The 19868-nt window shown below is 35.1% G+C and overlaps 1 protein-coding gene across 1 annotated transcript in view; it reads right to left on the bottom strand.

Annotated features, from left to right (window-relative positions):
• Nucleotides 1–19868, bottom strand: part of Stim2 (stromal interaction molecule 2) — a gene marked incomplete in the record, with an annotated part of 143506 nt that overhangs the window by 27536 nt on the left and 96102 nt on the right. Inside the window, 2 exon segments of the mRNA XM_013518101.1 lie at nt 295–410; nt 4551–4662. Coding sequence (XP_013373555.1) covers nt 295–410; nt 4551–4662 — 228 coding nt within the window.

Raw genomic sequence — 19868 nt, forward strand, 5'->3', positions numbered from 1 at the left:
AAAAAAAAAACCATTAAAATTGTTATAAAGATCCAAAGTTTTAAATGTACAAACTTTAAATCATCATTTAATCATAATGTTGCAACTTTTTACATTAACCAGCTTCAAAAATTCACATTCCATATTTCAGTGGCAGAAAATATCATCCTATAAATCTTTTTACATCTCTTTTGCAGTTAATAGATGATTCTTCTTACTGGTCTATTACTTTTCCTATTTTTTCCTTCCTTAAGTAATAAAGATACGATCAGACTATGTTTCTACATCATATTCCAACTGGCAGAGGATACTAACGTGTTGGAGGTCCAAACAGAACCACGTCCAGAGCCTTGAGCTGAAGTTTTTGTCTGTGACTCCGGTCACTGATTTTCAACTGGGAAATCATAAATGAAGTATCATGGACTGCTATCCTGTTCATTTAAGAAATACATACATGTTAAATGAAAATATTTATACTACATCAATTTAAACATATGGACATTACATTTAATACTGTATATATTAGTGATGATCATTATTAAGTTAACCTATATGATTTAATGCTCTATTATGTTTCAGTGCAAATTTATCCACTGAAAGACTACTTCCTTGATATATTAATAGTTATTGTTTCTTACGGTTACTTTCTGGTGTAACTTACTACAATTTAGAAATTTGTTAATTTGAAAATACATTGTAACTACTAACTGGCATTTCATTACCACTTCACAAAAATTGAAAATAACATCATTAGCTAACTTAAACACAGTTCTCAGTTTAGGTCATGCTACTTTTTACAAAAAATCTAAAAAAACTGTATTCTAAATTATATTCTAAAGTTTAACCTGCTTAAAGACTGAACAAAGTAATTGAAGTCTTAAGTAGAAAGATGCCTTGTTGGGTTAAAGTGGATCTGTGGAGGGGATTATGTCATAAGCACTAGGGAAACATATTATTAGAAATGAAGAAAGCATGTAGGAAGCCAAATGACATAGGAGAAAATGAAATAAAATCACTTATTTTGGGACTGAAAATTCAAGCACCCTAGTACTCAACTAAGATTTCTTAGCAAATACAATGCCACTAAAAACCTTGTAACATAAAATCTAATAATACTATTACAATATTATCAATAAACTAAATTTAAGAAAGACAATGAGATACGATTAAAAAAAACTGTGTCACAGAATTTTATGCAAGATTCTATATGAGCCCCATGGTAGCAATGATTCAATCTGAATTGGTGAGGATGTCAATTAAAAATAACAAAAATTTAAAACAGATCACAGTCCTACACCAGCTTAATTATTATTCAAGAAAACTCTATAATGTATACAGTATTTCTACAAATGAGAATATTTGTGGGAGACTGAGTAACTTGCCCAAGGTTACATTAATATGTGGCTAAGCTTCAAACCTGAATATGTATGAGCCTAAAGGCTACTCTGAACCACTACATTTTATTTAGGAAGATATCAGTACCCCTGAGTATAGAAAAAAATTACAGTCTTTTCCACAAGTACTTTTCCTATGTTTTCCACAACACAGGCTAATTCCTGTGTTTTCCACAAGTACTTTTCCTATGTGTTTTCCCTACACAGGTGGTACTCGGTTCACAAATGCTTTTGTTTGTGAACAATTTGGTTAGCAAACAAAAGCACCTGGAAAAATTTTGGTTTTGTTTGTGAACACTGCATCAGGTGACCGACTCAACTGTGGCTATCATTTCCAGAATTATGGATCGAATTAAACTCATGAGCCAAGGTACCATTGTACTTTAAATGCAACACTTTACTCAACTGCTTGAAGGCAAAAACGATCTCCCACCTCTGTATCCACAAAGCCAAAATTACTATTTGGCAAAGGCAAAACGTAGGCAAGTCCTTATATGAAAGCTGAATGAATGTGTGGATGGATGCATAGATGAATAAACAGCAATATTATCAATAAGCTAAATTTAAGAAAGACAATGAGATATGATTTAAAAAACTGTGTCACAGAATTTTATGCAAGATTCCATGTGAGCCCCATGGTAGCAATAATTCAATCTGAATTGGTGAGGATGTCAGGAAGGCCACCCAGGCGGGAAAGGAATAAGGAAGCATGCATTGGGTAAGGAGAGCCTTACTATAGACTTTTAAGATGTGTTTTATATATAACAAAAAAAAAAAAAAAAAAAAAAAAGATGTGTTTTATACATTTAACCAACTCCTCATGATGAATGTAATCAATAGGTACTGCAAACACATACTAATTAAGATTTTAAAAATAAGAATTACAGAATACAGGAAATACATAAAAGTCCTAAGACAATTATTATAGCTAACCTAGAACCAACATAAATTGGGTTGTCTATAGCAGAGAAACAGTGCTTTAATGTCACAGGAAGGATTTAAAATGCTAAAGACCTGAAATGTTTTAAATTTCCAATTTTGGGGGGAATTTTGGAAATATGTGCACATCCATATCAAGGTATCTTTGAGAGAGACCCAAGTCCAAACACAGAACTCATGTATGCTTCATGTACATCTTATACACATAGCTACCATGAGGTAGCTTCATGTAGCATTTTCAGACCACCTACATTCCTACTGTCACTTATCACGAGGGTGGGTGGGAATTTTCCATTTGATCCCATACTGTTGCTCAAAAAGTTTCAAAATTCTAGATTTTAGATTCTAGATTTTTAAATTAGAGATGCTCAATCTGTCATGTACTACTGTAGGCTAACTTTCCAGAAAGCTTTTTTTTATACATTCTTATAACCAGCTCTGGCATCTACAGATATCCTACATAAAAAGTTGTTACTGACAAAGTAATTTACATTCATTGATCCCAGCTCCCTACATGGATCTGTCTAATTGTCATTATCATACAAAAGGAGCTTAAGGAAGACTACTGTTTTCCTTTCATTCAAAAGGCTCTCTAATAGGTTGACCTGAAAACTAATCTTCTTCATTTATAACTTTTTTTCCATAGTAACATCTCTAATATTTTTTAATTGACCTTAACAAGTACATAATGTTGTGTCCACAATGCTACCAGAATCTGAGGCATCTCTGACAATCTTTACAATCTTTACTCAGTCCCCCAAAAATGTGTCTGTAATGTTTATTAACAAAATATGGGTCAGTCTATTTCATTTCATGTTGTTATATAAATGAACTTCCAAAAAGAAAACACAAGAAAAATATGAATTCCTCATGCCATAAAATATATAAGTCAAAAAATTGTTAACTTCACTTTGATACTCTAGCCTGCTTTAATTTAGAAACTTGTTTTATTTAAGAACAAGAACTAAATTTTTGTCTTCTTTATAACATTTGAACCATGAACATAAAAGATAGTACAGTATTTGCTGAATTATCTTGTAGCCCTCAAATTTATCATCATTTGTAGTCATATGTGTGATAAATTAGAAACATTTATTTTGAGAATATATTTTTAAAAATTTGACAACTTTAACCTTGAACCAAAATGCAAATCTGAAAGCAACAACTTATTCAATTGGGTAAGTAAGCAAATTTATCACCAATACAATGTCCACTTATCATCATATATTATAAGTGCACTGTAATAACTGATCAGAATCCTTTTTTGGTTAGTACTGGAGATCATATCCAGGAGCACATTATCACTGAGCTGCCCAGTTCTTTATATTTTTTATTCTGAGACAGGCTAATCTTGATCATGAAATTCTCCTGCCTTAGCTTCCCAAGCAGCTAGGGCTATGAGCATGCATCACTGCACCCAGTTTAGAGTCTTTTTTTACATACAAAACAATTCAAGGAGAAACAGAGCATAAGAAGTAATTTTCTAAATGATTCTGATAGAATCGTTGCAAATTTAAACACTGAAATGTTTAAAGATTGTCATGTTAACTAATGGAAATTTAGAATATATAATTTGGAAAACTAACAACAGGTTCCAAATATCAAAGAGATAAAACAACATCCTGGTATTCAGTCTATCTAGAGGTTTAAATTCTACCTTAAGAAAACACTTATCTCTGACTTTATATTTTTTAGCCTGTAAAATATATATCTCATTTTAATAATAAGGCTTAAATAAAGAATGAAGTATTTCTAGGTAACACATTTAAAAGTGGTTGCTATTATTTTGTTTACTAAATTCCTTTTTTAATTGAAATATAACTCACAGCCACTATGACTAATTGGTTGTCATTAAAAAGTACCATTTAAGAAAGATCTATCCATTAACCCATTAAAATAGGTGTTTTCGTGGAAATGCATCTGTATCAAATGAGTTAGTTTTTCTTAGCTCTACCAGGTAGTCAAAGTTTGAACCTTCCTGTTACCTAAAAATGATACAGTTGACCCAATTTGTAATTCTAAAACTTATTTTACTTGGAAGTAAGTTTTTAAGTGGCCTGGTTATGTAGACAAGAAAACTGAATAAAACTGAAAATGCATACCTTAAAAACTTAAAGAATGGATATTTTCCTTGTGCCCTCAGCTACAGAAGTAGTCTGTGGATTCATCATTGAAAAATGACTTCTAGTGTCTAAATCTCTGGGAGTAGAAAAATACACCTGGATAACAAAGACTTACCTGGGAAGTGTTGTTCCTCTGACATTATTGTCTCTAAAATTCTTTTCATATTGGGGAAGTTCAACAAATTCTATCAACCACTGAATGGTATCCTCAACAGTCCAATTATGAACTATAAGAGATTTTAAAAAGGAATATATATTTTAAACACAGTGTCTTGAGAAATAACATATATACATATGGTATAACTCTAGAGGAAATAAAGATGTTAGGCTGAATTTTCAATTCAATTTAATCAATAGTAAGTACTAAAATGGTATCTGGCAGAATATGAGAAGCTAAAAACAATGAGATATAAAGGCCTACAATCAAAAACAGAAGAAATACATAAATGCAATTAGGACAAGTATTAGCATTACAAATACTACCGTGACTAATTCTAAATGAAATATCATTGCAAAGTTTGCAGAGAATGAAATATTCCATCATTCCCCTGGTTGTAGAAAACTTATCAGACATATATTATTCAGTTCTTCACCTAGCCATCCATCGATGTAATACTGTGATAAATCTGAGCGTCAGGTTCCAGTCTAAGCATAGGGTATACGGCAGTGAACAAAATGAATCAGTGCAGCAGTGCTTGTCTAGAGTACATGAACCCCAGGTTTGATCCCCAGCACCACAAAAAAGGAAAAGAAAAGAAAGATGTCAGGATAAGCCTCTCTAAGGAGTTAACCTTAGAAGTTCACATTCTGAAGATCTGACAAAAAAAAGTCTAATCAGAGGGGGAAAGCTAGTATGAAAGCCTTCAGAAATTAATAAAGCAGCTGTGTTTGAGAGGCTGAAAGTCTGAGAGAGGTCATGCAAGACTTTCAAAAAAACTGGATAGTTTTTTCTAATTTCAGCAAGAATAAGGGGAATAATCTGTTTCTAAACTCTCACCCTTCACTCCCAGAATAAACTGTAAGGGAAACAGAAAAACAGGAGGCCATTCTTTATATAACTGCTCAGGCAAAAGAAGTTATTGTCTTAGACTATGATAGTAATAGAGAAGATGGTGATAAGTGGCCAGATTTGGGGCACTCTCTGGGGATACTGCTAATAAGGTGTAGTGATGAATGCACAGGGACTAGTGTCCAGGGGAAATCCGAAACTACAGTGGAGGTACAGTTTGGGTCTAGGATGTCCTCCAAAGTCCCCTATAAAAGCTTGGTCCCCAGCCCATGGTGCTTTTAGGAATACAGCTGCGTGGGAGGGTTAGCTCACTCGGGATGTGCCCTCAAAGGAACACCGGTCTCTTCTTTCTCTTTTTCACCTCCTGGCCATAAGTGGAAGCCTTTGCTCCACCAAGTACTCCCACCGTGATGTGCTTCCTCTACCAGATGACTAAAAGCAATGTGTGCACCTGATCGTGGACTGGAACAAAACCATGAGCCAAAATAAACCTTTTGTCTTGAAAGCGAACTCATTGCAAGTATTTCTTACTGTGATGGAAAACTGACACAGGAGTGCCATATAGTGTAGTAGAAAAGAGTACAGATTGGGGAAGCTAGTAGAAGCAAGTTCTGTTTGTAGATATCTAAATGTAGATAATATAATAGTGGTCAGAGGTAATAAGTATGGCGCTCAACGGAAAATGAAGGTAGGGAAAGAAACATTACTGGGCAACCGAGATGATCTCAGAATTACACCATTCAAAACAGTGAAGATAGCTATTAACAGATTCTAGGAGACAGGAACTAAACTAGGGAAAAAATGATAACAATATTTTGCTCTGAGCACTCAGGTTGAATTAAGCCCTTACAAATGTTTTTTAAATCTTAAAAACAAACAAACAAAAAAGAAAACTTAAGAGTGCTATCGTGACTCTCCATTTTGAAGCTGAGAAACTGAGAAGTTAATGAGACCAACAGAGTAAATAGCAAGACTGGATCTGACTGGCAGAACCCGACTCTACGCTACTCTGAAGCAGTATCACTCAGCAACGGTAAAAACATCAAGCAGCAGTTAAACATTAGAAGCAATTCTGACGGTTTTGTTTGCCTGGAGAGTATGAAGGTAATAATGAATTTATCCAAAGTAAACGATGAGGGTGTGTTCGAAAAATAAAAAAATTCCATACTGTCTGCATTTAATTTGAGGAGTTTGGAAAAAAAAAGGCCTTAAAGACCACACAAGAGGACACAGGGCAGTGAAGAAAATAAGCAATAAAGGCAGATCTGAGCATCCATCTGTGTATAAATAGATCTGAGAAAAGATAAACTACAGAAAATTCTAAACTCACATTTGCACACAAAGCTAGATTTTTACAATACCTTTTTTATTAAGTCTTCCTTAGAAAAAACTTAAGGAAATTACAGTTAACAAAAACTTCATCTAAAAATTATATTTAGTAAGCAACATTCTATCTTGAAAGGTTTGACTGCTTTTTAATGTTCTCTTCTTCACGTGTTCTTGCCCTAAAGCCTATGAGCCCAAGGTGCTGTACCCATTTAGCCAAATAAATAAAGATATGAGCTAAAGGTCCAGGGCCTACGTGCTTCCACTGAATTTTAATACATTCACAGTAGCTTTTTTACTCTTAAGTTTCTTTTACTCAAGATGAACATTGAGAACTGCACTGTCTCAACTGCCAAGAAACCCACAGTGCAGCTGCACCTCACATACCCACACAAAATGGTCAGCCAAAAATCAGGATAAGAGTCTCTCTGTCATTTCTCTGACTGTTCCACAGCAAAACTCCCAACACATGAAAACATTTCCTCAATCTGATGCGAAACAATATAGAAAGAAAAGTAAATGAGTATGGAAATATAAGAATACATATTTAAACTTATGAATCATATATAACTCTACTTAATAAACAGACAAGTATAGCTTACTTCATTAAGTTTAGTACGTCTTTAAGACAACAAAATTCTAACAAAGAACAGAATTACTTTGTGGAGGAGGTTCACTTCCCTCACCAGTTTCTTTGATGATACCTATTAAATATCTTCACTATTCTCATGACCAGCTCTCGAATTTTCTATTAGCTTTTTCTGTTTCAAATACTCTGCAGGCCTTTCAATTCTTAGCATAGATCCTACTCTGTCCTTCAGGGTCCAGACATGCCACTTCCTCAGTACATCCCCTTCGCCCTCTACTTCATCTCTGCTTATTTATTTTACTGAACCGTCATACAACAGCTAAAATTTTCACTCCTCTGGGGAGCCATTCTAAACACTGATACTAAGTATTATAAAAATCTACTCATGTTTTAATGAAGAGATCCAAATAACCAGAAAGATCTGACTTCATAAGAAATTCCTGAAGGTAAAGTTGTGATATATTTATGAATTATCCAGTTCTCTTATTGCCCAAAGCTCATTACTACTTACATTGCTGTTGCTTAGTAGCAGTTCCCCCAAAAGGCAGGAAAAGAAAGACACAGTATTCCTTTTTATAATGTACTCTGCAATTTTTTATTAGTGAATTAGTTACTGTACAGTGTAGTGGGCTTCACTGTGGCATTTTCATACCTGTACACAGTATAATTTGAGCATATCTACTCCCTAATACTCTCCCCAAACAGCAACTTCCACCTATTATTTATAGTTTCCGCCTGAAATTGTGGCTAATGCTACAGTTTAGCGTCTCAGGATAATTCAGGCAAATTATTTTAAGACCAAGAGAGAGAACTCTGGAACAGAAAGGCACTCGATTCATGCCCCAGCTTGTATGACTGATTCATGAAAATATCACAGCCATGTTATTTAACTCTGGCTCAGTTGCTTAACACACAAACAATGAACTTGAGCTAGGGAATCTTTAAAATTCATTCAAAATTTTTGTTTCTACAATAAAGTGGTACCTCAGTTCACACACACTTTTGTTTGCTAATAATTTGGTTTACAAATAGAAGCATTTGGCAAAATTTTGTTGTTTTGCAATTGGTGATGCACACAACCAGGGTCATCTTTTTTTTGCACACACACAAATGTGACCATTTTCCCCAAAATCGTGCAATACATTAAGTTCTTAACCGAGGTACCACTGTACATAGCAACAGAAGACTGCTGTTGTTTAAATACTTTTAACTAAACAGCTTAGAACAAAGTATTATAGAATACTGAGAGGAAAAAGTGACTATAAGAACTTCCAGAACCACAATATCACTGCTGCTAACATTGAGTATGTATTATACATCATGAGATTTCAAACATTTCAGATAATCACTGCAACAACTCTTTGAAATAGGCACTTTTATTATCATATTGAATTTAGAAGTATGGTACAATTCCAAGTAAGGTATATAACAATCAGCAAACAGTCAAAGGTAGTTTCAGAAAAATCCTGCTTCTAGAATCATTGACTACTATGCAAGAACACTGCCTCTGCAATCAGATAATCAGATTAGGCAGCTTCAAAGGACAGTTTGTGGTTGTGTCATACTAACCATACTAATGTGACCCTGCCCAGCTCCTGAAATCAGATGAGGTTGGGTGCATTCAGGGTGGTATGGGCATTAACGCAGCTTTCTGAATGTACCATATTCCTCTGTGCCCTGAGCCACTCCAGCTTGGAAAGTCTTTCTTTTCTCCTTCTTTGCCAATCTTGCTCTTTCTTAGTCTTTCTGTCTCACGTTCGGAACTCCTTCCTCCAGAAAGTTTCCCTTCCTATTCATTTCCAGATCACAGGTACTCTTCTTTGTGCTCTCTGATCACATATATCTGATGTACATATATCTGCCACAGGACTGACCACATTCTATAATGTAATTGTCCATGGCCAACTTACCCTCTGCATGATGAGTTCTCAGAGAGCAGGGACTTACTATTTTACCTAACACTGAACATTAACACTAAAATTGCCACATTCCTTTAATATAGAGCTTTATATTCTACTATACACTTTTACATACATTTCCACTTCATTTACATACATTTCCATACATAACCACTCTGAAAGATAGCTACTATACAGATCCTTCACCAAGAAAAGCCACATGTCTCATAACTGAGTGAGAATGTGAACTCTAATTTGGTCACTGCTAAGATAGATGGTTTCTGCTTTAGAACAGCTCACTAACTCTAAAACTTGAAATATTTTCTCTATAAAACAAACCTTTCAGACCTACAATACTAATCATATACAAGAGTGAAGTATTATAAATGAGCAATTTGCCACTGTCCATTAGGTTAATGGACTTAGGATTCTCCTAGAGGCACCAAGTACACACCGGGACCTACAAAGGCCTGGAGACAGTAACAAAAAGTTCAGTGGAGCTATGCCAGCTCTTCATCACAAAAGAGAATCCTACAATTTAGAAGTGGTGCTCCAGCAGCCTCAGAGACAAGATTTCAAGAACCAGTGGATTTATAACTGCAGCAGGGATCTTCAGCAAAGAGAGTGGTTGGGGACAGGCAAGAGTGGGGACATAATGTAAATGCAACCAAATTTCAGGAGATGTGGGAGTGTGGAGATGTAGGATTGTCTTATTACTTTCTCCTTGCTGAGACACAATACCTAACCTAAGTTCCATAACTTAAAAGAGAAAAGTTTTATTGTGGCTCACAGTTTACAGAGGTTTTAGTCCACAGTTTAGTCCCAATCCCAAGACAGGACAGCACAGCAAAGGAGAATAGCTCATGCACGGCAGCTGGAAATAGAGGGTGAAGGGAAGAACGGAGAAGAGATAAGCCCTTGTAGGCCACATCCCCAATGACCCAGCTCCTCTAACCAGCCTTCACCTCCCAAAATCATTGCTGATTAGTCCACTGGTGAGTACCAGGCCCTATGGTCCAATCACCTTCCAAAGTCCCATCTATTAATGCATGAGGCTTTGAGGGGACATCTAGATATAAACCATAACAAGGGTATATGGGGAGGGGACCACATTTGTGGATTTTCACAAGAGCAGAGACAAGATAAGGCTTTTCATTTTCATCTTCCTTATTGCTAGCTGCTAACAAAGAAATTTCCCTAACAGGAATTAAGGTTCTTGATTCTGCACCAAAACAATTCCTTTTCTTCCTACTTTCTACTGTCAGCCCCACCACCAAACTGTTTTGGAACAGCAACTGAAAAACATGAACACTGGGCCCAAGAAATACAAGCTTTTGATAGGAGCAGGGTGTTAGTAATGAGACTAAAGGAATAAAAAGGGCTAGATATAGCTACCGATAGAGAGGCAAGGACACTGGCATTCCTGCATCCACCCCGCTAACAAAGCCTTCTAAAAAAGACATGCATCAAACCAGGCCCGGTGGCACATGCTTATAATGCCAACACTCAGGAGACTCAGACAGGAGGACAGCGGCGAGTTCAAAACAAGCCTGGGCTACTCAGCACATTCAAGGTCAGCCTGGATTATACAGTGAAACCCTGGCTCAAAAAAAAAAAAAAAGCAAATAATACAAAATTTTTATAAGACGTGAACCCCCTCTATAGGAACCACTCAGCATACAACTAACTACATTATAACTAGACAAACTGCTCTAGCTAAGAGAGACCTCTTTCCCCCGAATTTCTATAGAACTTACTACTTCTATCAAATGGCACATCTTATGTATTGCCTTATTTTGTAAGTATGTGTTAACATGTTGTGTTCCTACTCTACTATGAGGTTGCAAAAGACAAGGAATAATGAAGCCAGCAGAAAGCTGCCACTTAAGTATTAACTGAATATATTACAAACTACTTTTTTCATTAAGAAAAAAATTCTGTTTGTTTCATTTTTGTCTACTTGCTACCACAAAGTTGTGTTAGCCATAAGTAATACTTTTTTCTGGGCATCTCATTTCCAAGCAATGCTGGCAAATCCTGAGTTCTAGAACAGAGTCACAGAGGTCCACAACATAAGAAAGGCACCAACTTACGGCTGTGAAGCAGGTGGTGGAATGAGAAAGAGGATTTGTGTTCCCAGTCTACCCCCCAAACTAGATAAACTGGCATACACAAATCAATGTGAAAGGTGATCTTTAAAGAACTAAAACACATGCTCCTTGCATCTGTAAAAGATAATCTCATAAAACTAATGCACTTGATGCATTAAAAATACAAAACAGCTTAGTGAAGTATCACCACATAGATTTTCATCTCTTATGTTTAATATAAGTACATGCTACCCTAAAAAATCTTTCAAAGGAAATCACCCAATTACTTTGGAAAAAGTAATTTCTAATTAAAGAGATTTTTGGGCACGCAGAGACATATTAATAATAGTAGTAGCTATCATTTTATGAATATTTGGCGACTTCTACTTAACAGTGCTAAAAACTTCATAAAAATGTCATAAAATTTTCTCAACAACACTATGAAGTAGGTATCAGAAATAATATTATAATCCTTGGTCTGTAAATGAGGAATCCATGGCCCAGAAAGTTTAGTGTTCAAATCCACACATCAAGTAAGTAGCAGAAATGGGGTCCAAAACTATGATGGACTTCAAAGCCCCAACTTTCCCTCCACCCCAAGTCCTGCAGATTGAACATATGGTCCTTGCACTGAGCTTTATCCCCATCTTTTTTTCTCCCCATTTTTTGATATAGGTTCCACATTGCCTAGGCAAGTCTCAAATTTACAATCCTCCTGCATCAGCCTCCCAGAGTGCTGGGGTTACAGACATGTACCAACACTCCTGTGTTCAAAACCTTAGCTCCTAACCATCATATTCCTCCTCCTCCCCTTTCTCTTCTTCTACATTTTGAGAAAATCTCAAACTACAGCCAAACTTATTATCGGCTGTGGTAGAGCATGGATATATAAAATTAATTTTGCATTTTACTTTTAAATAGTTCTACTACTTTTAATTTATGATTTAAAATTATGTACTGTCTTAATAAAGTAACTGGCACAAGTTTAGACAAGTCAACTTCTGATATCATGAGACTTAACAGTAGCAGTCAATACAGTATAAATGAATATACTCTTTTCTATTAAAGCATGAAAATATCTTTGTAAGTACCAAAGGACTTGGCAAGGGGAGCCAGGAGAAGAAATAAAGAATAAACATTATTAACAAAAGTAACTGGGCTGGGGATGTAGTTCTGTGGCACAAGCGCCTGCCTGGCAAGAGCAAGGTCCTGAGTTCAATCCTTGGTACAAAAAAAAAAAAAAGTAACTGTATTTACAGTTAGTTATATAAAATGTTCACGGAAAGTTCTGTTTTGAGGCTTCCCTGATACATAATCTAAAAGCTGAGAAGTCTGAAAAATTGACATGTTTATTGCACAATACTGTATTCTAACACAATATAAATATACACTATTAGCCACAGTTAAACCCAATTTCAAATCAGAATTTCAAGTCACAAAATACTCAAAAATTCTCTTTACACTGACATTTATTTCTCACAGAAAAATACAATTAACCTAACATGTAATATAGCAGGGCTTTGATGATGAATGTTTAAATATAATATAAAGATGAAAGAAAATAACATTTAATATACAAAATAAGGTAAGGAAGTTTCAGGTCTCTCATTTCATCTTCACTTAGTTTCATGGACTTTGCACTATCACTTCTGAGTGAGACTGCAGACAACCAGCTGCTCAGCAGTCACGAGACTTATCTTTAGAACAGCACCAGAATGTGAGCTCCTCATCTGCACATGGGTCAGCAGGGCATGTCTCTGTAACTGGACTAAATTCCTGCAACATGCTATATTTGGATACCTAAAGCCACACGGTGAACTCACATGGTAGTAGTTGTATAAGTTCTTTTGCTATCATGCAAGAATTGTATATAATTTTAGAGACACTTAGATAAATGTTGACAAATGTCTGAATATTCAGAATTTAAAATTACTAGGGTGTTCAATGGACTGTGAGGAAAGGCTTTACTATCTTTTCTACTATAAAATGTAATTTTATTATTATTTATACAAAGCATATCAACACCTAGTCCCATGAAGATAGTGAGATAATGAAGACTTATCTTAAAAGTTGGACAAGCACTGAATCCCACATCTTACAACTGTTCTGAAGGATTAACTAACAAAATATATGTGGAAATGACTTATTAATATGCTCTACAAATGTAAATTATTCTCATAATAAAGTAACAAGTACAGGAACACAAAGACAGTGCCATTAAAGAAACTGTAGGTATATGCTTTCTTTATAAATGATTCAAAAGAAACTGTGACCTCAATGGCTATAAAAGAACTAAGTGTTAAACTAAGTTTTCCTCCACAGTCATTATGGACACCACTGAAGAAATTTATCACCTTGGGAACAGGGTGGATAAATCTCTAGTTCTTCCTTCTTCCATTCTACACCCACCTTTCTTCTTCTCCTCCTCCTTTTTCTTTAAACACTTTTAGGAAGTTAAAAAAGTATTTCACAACAAATGAAATTCTTCAAGGATAAGAGGTCCTATTCATTTCTATGTCCTCGACACGGCAAAATTACAGCATACTACACAAATGTGGAAATAGTAGGCACACAGGAAGAACTCAGTATTTGTGGACGAATGAATGGATGGATGAGGACATGATTCTGTTAACCAGGGATTCCAAGAAAATGTCACCTTTCACTAATTCTCTTCAGTGGTGCCTCTAGAGAAACCAACCAATTTTTTTAAAAGAGTGACTAAGTTTCATAAAAGGAAGACCATGCTGTTTTCTGAAGAATAAACTTAACAACAAAAAATACTTCTAAATTATATCTTTAGAAATGTTTGCTTTAATTTTCTGCCATTACATTATGTTTTTCTCTTAAAATTTGATAGCAGTTTTCAAGATTCTCTGCACAGGCAATGTGAAACTCCTTCACTCAGCAAATATTTACTTAGTACACAGTAATTACTACCAAGCAATGGATAAGTAAAGAAAACATCAGGCTCAAGGAATTATAACCAAGACTAGCAGAAGGCATGATGTGGAAAGTGCATTAACATTTAGATGTTCAACAAGGACAATAAAACAAGCACAAAATCCTCGCTAACAAATGCCCTCTTTCTAAAGGGTACTAACTTAACTAGTCCTAGAAACTGAGATTTCACTGCAAGTTGTCACACAACCTCCAGGTCAGAAGATATTATAGTACATTAAAAATTTATAAATCCTAGTTTCCTCAAGAACAAATACATTCACTGATTCCAAGGGCAAAACACTTTCAAGGTAATTTTACTAACAAAAGCTCTGCTTTATCTCCAATTACATAACTTTTCCTGGCACACTTAGCATTTTAAAATGTACCATTCATAAATACTTTTAGCTACATTTACTTGGTATATAGACGCAGCATTTTCCAATTTAAGGTTTACTTGGTATATTCAATGGGAGTTTAATATTACTCATGGTAAAACAACTTCTAGGAAAATTTCACTTAATTGTGAGTACTGACAATTAAAAGACTGTTATTAAATAGGCTCCTCACTCACAGAGGGCCTCTGTCAATGGCTAAAGTTTTATGGGAGTGGGGAGAAATGTGAATAATGGGCTTCTGTAGTAAAAGCAAAAATTCACGAAGATGGACTAATTTATAGAAAGTCCTGGGACAGTATTCATTCAGATATTTCCAAAGCTTTTTCCAGTGCTCAAGTTCATTTCAAAAATCTTCCAATTGCCCAGAAGTAGCCACACTCCATATGAGGATGAGAAGAAGGGTAACGGCAGCAAGAGTGTACATACTGCGGACACTGAGGAAGCAATCCTGCACAGACAGAGCCCCACATGAAGCAGGCTGTGGGGTACGGTAGTGGCCCAGTGGGGCCAGGAAACTCATCACTGATGGAGGCAAAGAGCAAGTAAGTGAGCACACTTACGGCAACAGGGCCAGGTGTTTCACTGTCGGTGAAGGGATGCACAAATGAGGAAAGAAGCTAAGTAAACTACAGTCAATCGAGTAGTGTTTGACTGAGATTAGAGGTAGCAATATTGGTGCAAATCATGGTCTTTAATGTACAGAGACAAATAACAGAGTTATGTGTATGATTTACTAACTCTGTCCCCTGAGAAGGCCTGGGAAAAATAGTGCAAGAGTTAACTGATTGTGCCAATTTGAGTGAGAAACACCCAACTAAATTGGATCAGCAGAGTTTTGAGTGTGCCCAAATATTTACTGAAGACAGAAGACCCAGTCTGGATATGACTGACAACAGCCGACAACTTTTCCACACCTTACTCTGAGCCAACCTGGTAACTGTTACATATTTGTGTGTCTTGCATTAAGACTATTTCTCTAGTAAGCGGTGACTGACACAAATACTACCTCTGTAACAGTCAACATTCTTGCTGAAATCCTGGTTTCCAAATACCACCAAGTCTTGGTTTCTAGTACTCAAATCTTGGCTCTGAAATCCCACCTCAACTAAAAGTTATCAGTTTCTTAGAAAAACTGTTGTTTCCAGGACAAAAACAGAGAAATAAGTTGTGCCAGAATGTAAGGAAGACCTCACAAATGACAGCGATATATAAAAGAAAATGAAAGCCAGCTTGTACGGTGTCTGACTAACAAAATTTAGGACAGCTTGAGAATAAAAATAATAACGACAGTAACAAAATAAAACAGACTGAAGTAGGAAATCAGGAGTCCACAGGGCTATAAATCGGCAAATGCACAAGATGCTTCTTCAGAACAGTCCTAAGATTTTGAGACATGCTCTTTCTCTCTAACTCCTGGCATCAAGATAGTCCTATTCTGTCCCACCATCTTCACAAGACAACACAAGATAATGTCCTTTATACAAATCTCTCATGCTAAAATGCCAACTATTAAGTAGAAGAAATTATTCAATTCAAAAACTTTCCATTGGTGATCATCAAAGTAATAATTCAAGCAAGAATGTTCCATAAGGATTAAAACTAAGGGGCAACAGCACTCCGGAGGCTGAGGCAGGAGGATCATTGTGAGTTCAAGACCAGCATGGGCTACAAAGTAAGCTCAAGGTCAGCCTGAACTGCATAGCGAGACCCTGTCTCAAAAAGACAAAAAAACAAACAAAAAACACTAAGGGGTAAAAGTGATATGAGGAATGTGGTATTTCTTACAATCTTTAAGTATTTCAAAATAAAAAGACTATTAATTACAAAGAGAGATAAAAAGAACTTTATAGTTACAGAAACGTAGTAGACACTATCTTTATCAGGTTACCAAAGTAACACAACTGGTAGTAAAACAAATTAACCTCATATGCCACATAAAGGACATAAGGAAAATAAGCTTTTCTATGACAGTCTCTCCATCCCAAAATATATGACCTGCATCTAAATATGTGAATATATCAAAAAAACTCTAACTTAGATACATTCTACAAAATGGTATTTTTAAAAATTACTAGCCAAAGTTGGGAAAGCTGAGGAAATACTAAGGAACTGATCCAGAATGAAGATCAGAGACAGGACAGCAGGTTAGGATGCACAGTCTTATACATTAGCTACAAAAGGTCATAATGAATACAAATAAAATCACTGAAATAGTGAAGGACAGCAGAATCTCTGGACAAAGTACATACAGGAATTCTTTTCTTGCAATGTTTCTCTAAATTTGAACTCACCTTCAATAAGAAATTAATATTTAAATTATTGCCTTAGTTACATAGTCTAAGAATTCTACTATTTGCTAATTTCTTTATTACTTTATGGCTTGTGATTTTTCTTCAAGAAAAAATGATGTGGGCTGGGGATACAGCTCAGCAGCATAAGCGCCTGCCTGGCAAGGAATAAGGTCCTGAGTTTGATTCCTGGTACGTACAAACAAACAAACAAAACAAGTAAATTGCCACCCCTGGCTCTGCTGGAAGTTCACTAAAAAAAAAAAGATAATCTTTGAACAACACTGGTAATGATAACAGCAAATACTAGGCTTTTATTAGCTAACAAACACTGTTCTAAGCTTGTCTACTCAATAATTTGTGTATTTCTCAACATAACCCTCTAAAATGAGTATTATTATTAGTGACATCTTACAAATGGAAAGTTAGGGACAGAAAAATTAAGTTACTTGCCCACAAATCTAATAAGCATTATATAGAGACTTGCAAACAGGCCTGTCATGTTTCATGCTGTCATTCAGGACAGGATAGTGTCCATCTCAGAAAGGGTGGCTTTAACTTGAGATTTCTCTAGGTATCGGTAGATAAAAGTGGAGAGGCCTTATATCCCATAACAGTTTACTCTTTTCTCAATGTTCATACATAACAAGTTGAAAAAATCTAAGTTCCAAACTTACAGTGTTGGAAAGCTTCTATGGATTTATGATGTCTATCTACAAAAATTTAACAAATCACTATAAAAAATTTATGATATTTTGAAAACTAGACTTTAATCTGAAAATTTAGCTGATTTTGGAAACATGATGATTACACTGGTTTAAATTATTAAAACACAATCTTTACTACTTCTCAACTTTTATAGGCTGGAGTTGAAAACAACTTCCTCTTATCTGTTTCAAATTATTTCCTTTCTTATTTATTCAGTAATTCTCAGTTCTATCCCTTTGTATACTTTCATTCGCTTGCAAATGACTTACTTTCCAGATCCAAAAATGCTCACCTATTTTAATTTTTTTCAGGCACCCAGACCTGCTAGTGAGGAATAAAGTAATTCTGTTTGGTCTAGTGAAAATATCAGAGACAAGTTTTTACCAAGTAATTAAATTCAGAGCCCTTACTAGTTATAAACTGCCCTTTCTTCTATTTGCTATCCCATGCGAAAAAAAAGCTTTATGTCTAAGAATTAATGATTACTTGGAAGTATCTACAAATTAAAAGTGATCTCTAAAGCCTGACTAATTCACTTAAAAAATAAATTTTATATTCTAGAAGATATATACAAAAACCCATTTGCAACTTAAACATTCATCAATCTAAATAAATGCTACTAATACAAATCACTAACTTTATTCTTCAGATTTCTGATTCTTGATTCCTTTTTATTTTAAAGAAAACAGTACAAAAAAAGAACAACAGCAAAATACAAACAAAACAAAGCAAGGACATTAAAAATGATATGTGGTTTCAAATCAAATGATAGGGATTAACGGTGGTTGTTGCATTACATATTGTTATCTTCAATGAAGTTGCTGAGATTACCAGATGTAAGAATAGAAGCTTGATCAAACCATTAAAAGGAATAAGAAAATAACAATTTAAAAGAACATTAGAGACAATACATAGTTTCACTAGACAGGATTGTAGGAATCCACCAATGGTTATTATACTGCAAATTGTTGTCTTCATATACATTGCTCAGATTACCAGATATAAGCATGCAAAAGTGGTCAAAATACAAAAAACAAAAAAACAAAAAAACCTTTTCATCATTAACTGTTCCTCTCAATAAACCATCAGACATCAGCAGTACAGTTATGCCACCTATCCATATATATATAAAATGCCTTAGTACTTTCTTTTTCTTCTTTCTCTCATCCCTTGGTCCTTCCTTTGAGCAATTTCTTTCCCTTTCCTATTATCTATTATACATTTTGGGTTTTATTTACTCTTTCATGTTCTTACACCAGGGAGACAATATGACGTTTACACATGTGGGTCCAATTTATTTCACTTATGAGTATTCCTCTTAATATAAAAAAATGAAAAATATTTACAATGATATTGAAGCAGTTTTTTTAAAAATGCTAGCCAAATCTTCCACTAACAAATTCAGAAAATTAAGACACCATTGTGAACTATAAATGTATAATTTCTTATAGGAGCTTAAGTTACATAAAAATATTACTGTTAGGTAGTTGTGGTGACATATACCTGTAGTCCTGCCAAGTCAGGAAGCTGGGACAGGAGGAAAGTTTCAGGATAGCCTGGGCAATGTAGCGACATCCTGTCTCAAGACAAAAAACAAAAAGGCTGGGGATGTTGCCCAGAGCTAAAGCACTTACACACTATGTGCAAGGCCCTAGATTTGATCCCCAGGAATGGCAAAATAAAGTATTATTTTTTGCAGATTTGGTAACAGCAAGAAATTACTAGAACTACTAGTATAGTAAGGTTTAATTAAAAAAGGTTTAATAAAACCTTTTATAATTTCATCAAAAAATGCTCTCCCAGATAATTCTCTGGGTGCCTTTACAAATCTTAACTATACTCACTGACTTTCTAATTTTACTGCCATTACTTTTTCTTCTTGAGAGGCTAGGGCCTTGGTAACCCAAACACAGCAACTACAGCACAATATGAAGCTACAGAATGCAAAAACTTTCCATATTCTTATGCATTAAAATATAACGGTACCTGATATTACTTATTACTCAAGGGTGAAAAATGCTACTTGCCCCTCGGGAATGTTTATGTTACATGCCAGAAACTCTCCTTCCTGAATTTACAGACATTTGGAAGGCATCTGCTTCTCAAGATTTCCACATTTACTCCACATGAACAATCCCTTCGTTTTGCTCCCTCAAGTTCATTTTTCCCCTCCTACAAGCATTCTTTTTA

This window comes from Chinchilla lanigera, unplaced genomic scaffold (assembly GCF_000276665.1).
Source record: "Chinchilla lanigera isolate Chin_1 unplaced genomic scaffold, ChiLan1.0 scaffold00042, whole genome shotgun sequence".
Classification (NCBI taxonomy): domain Eukaryota; kingdom Metazoa; phylum Chordata; class Mammalia; order Rodentia; family Chinchillidae; genus Chinchilla; species Chinchilla lanigera.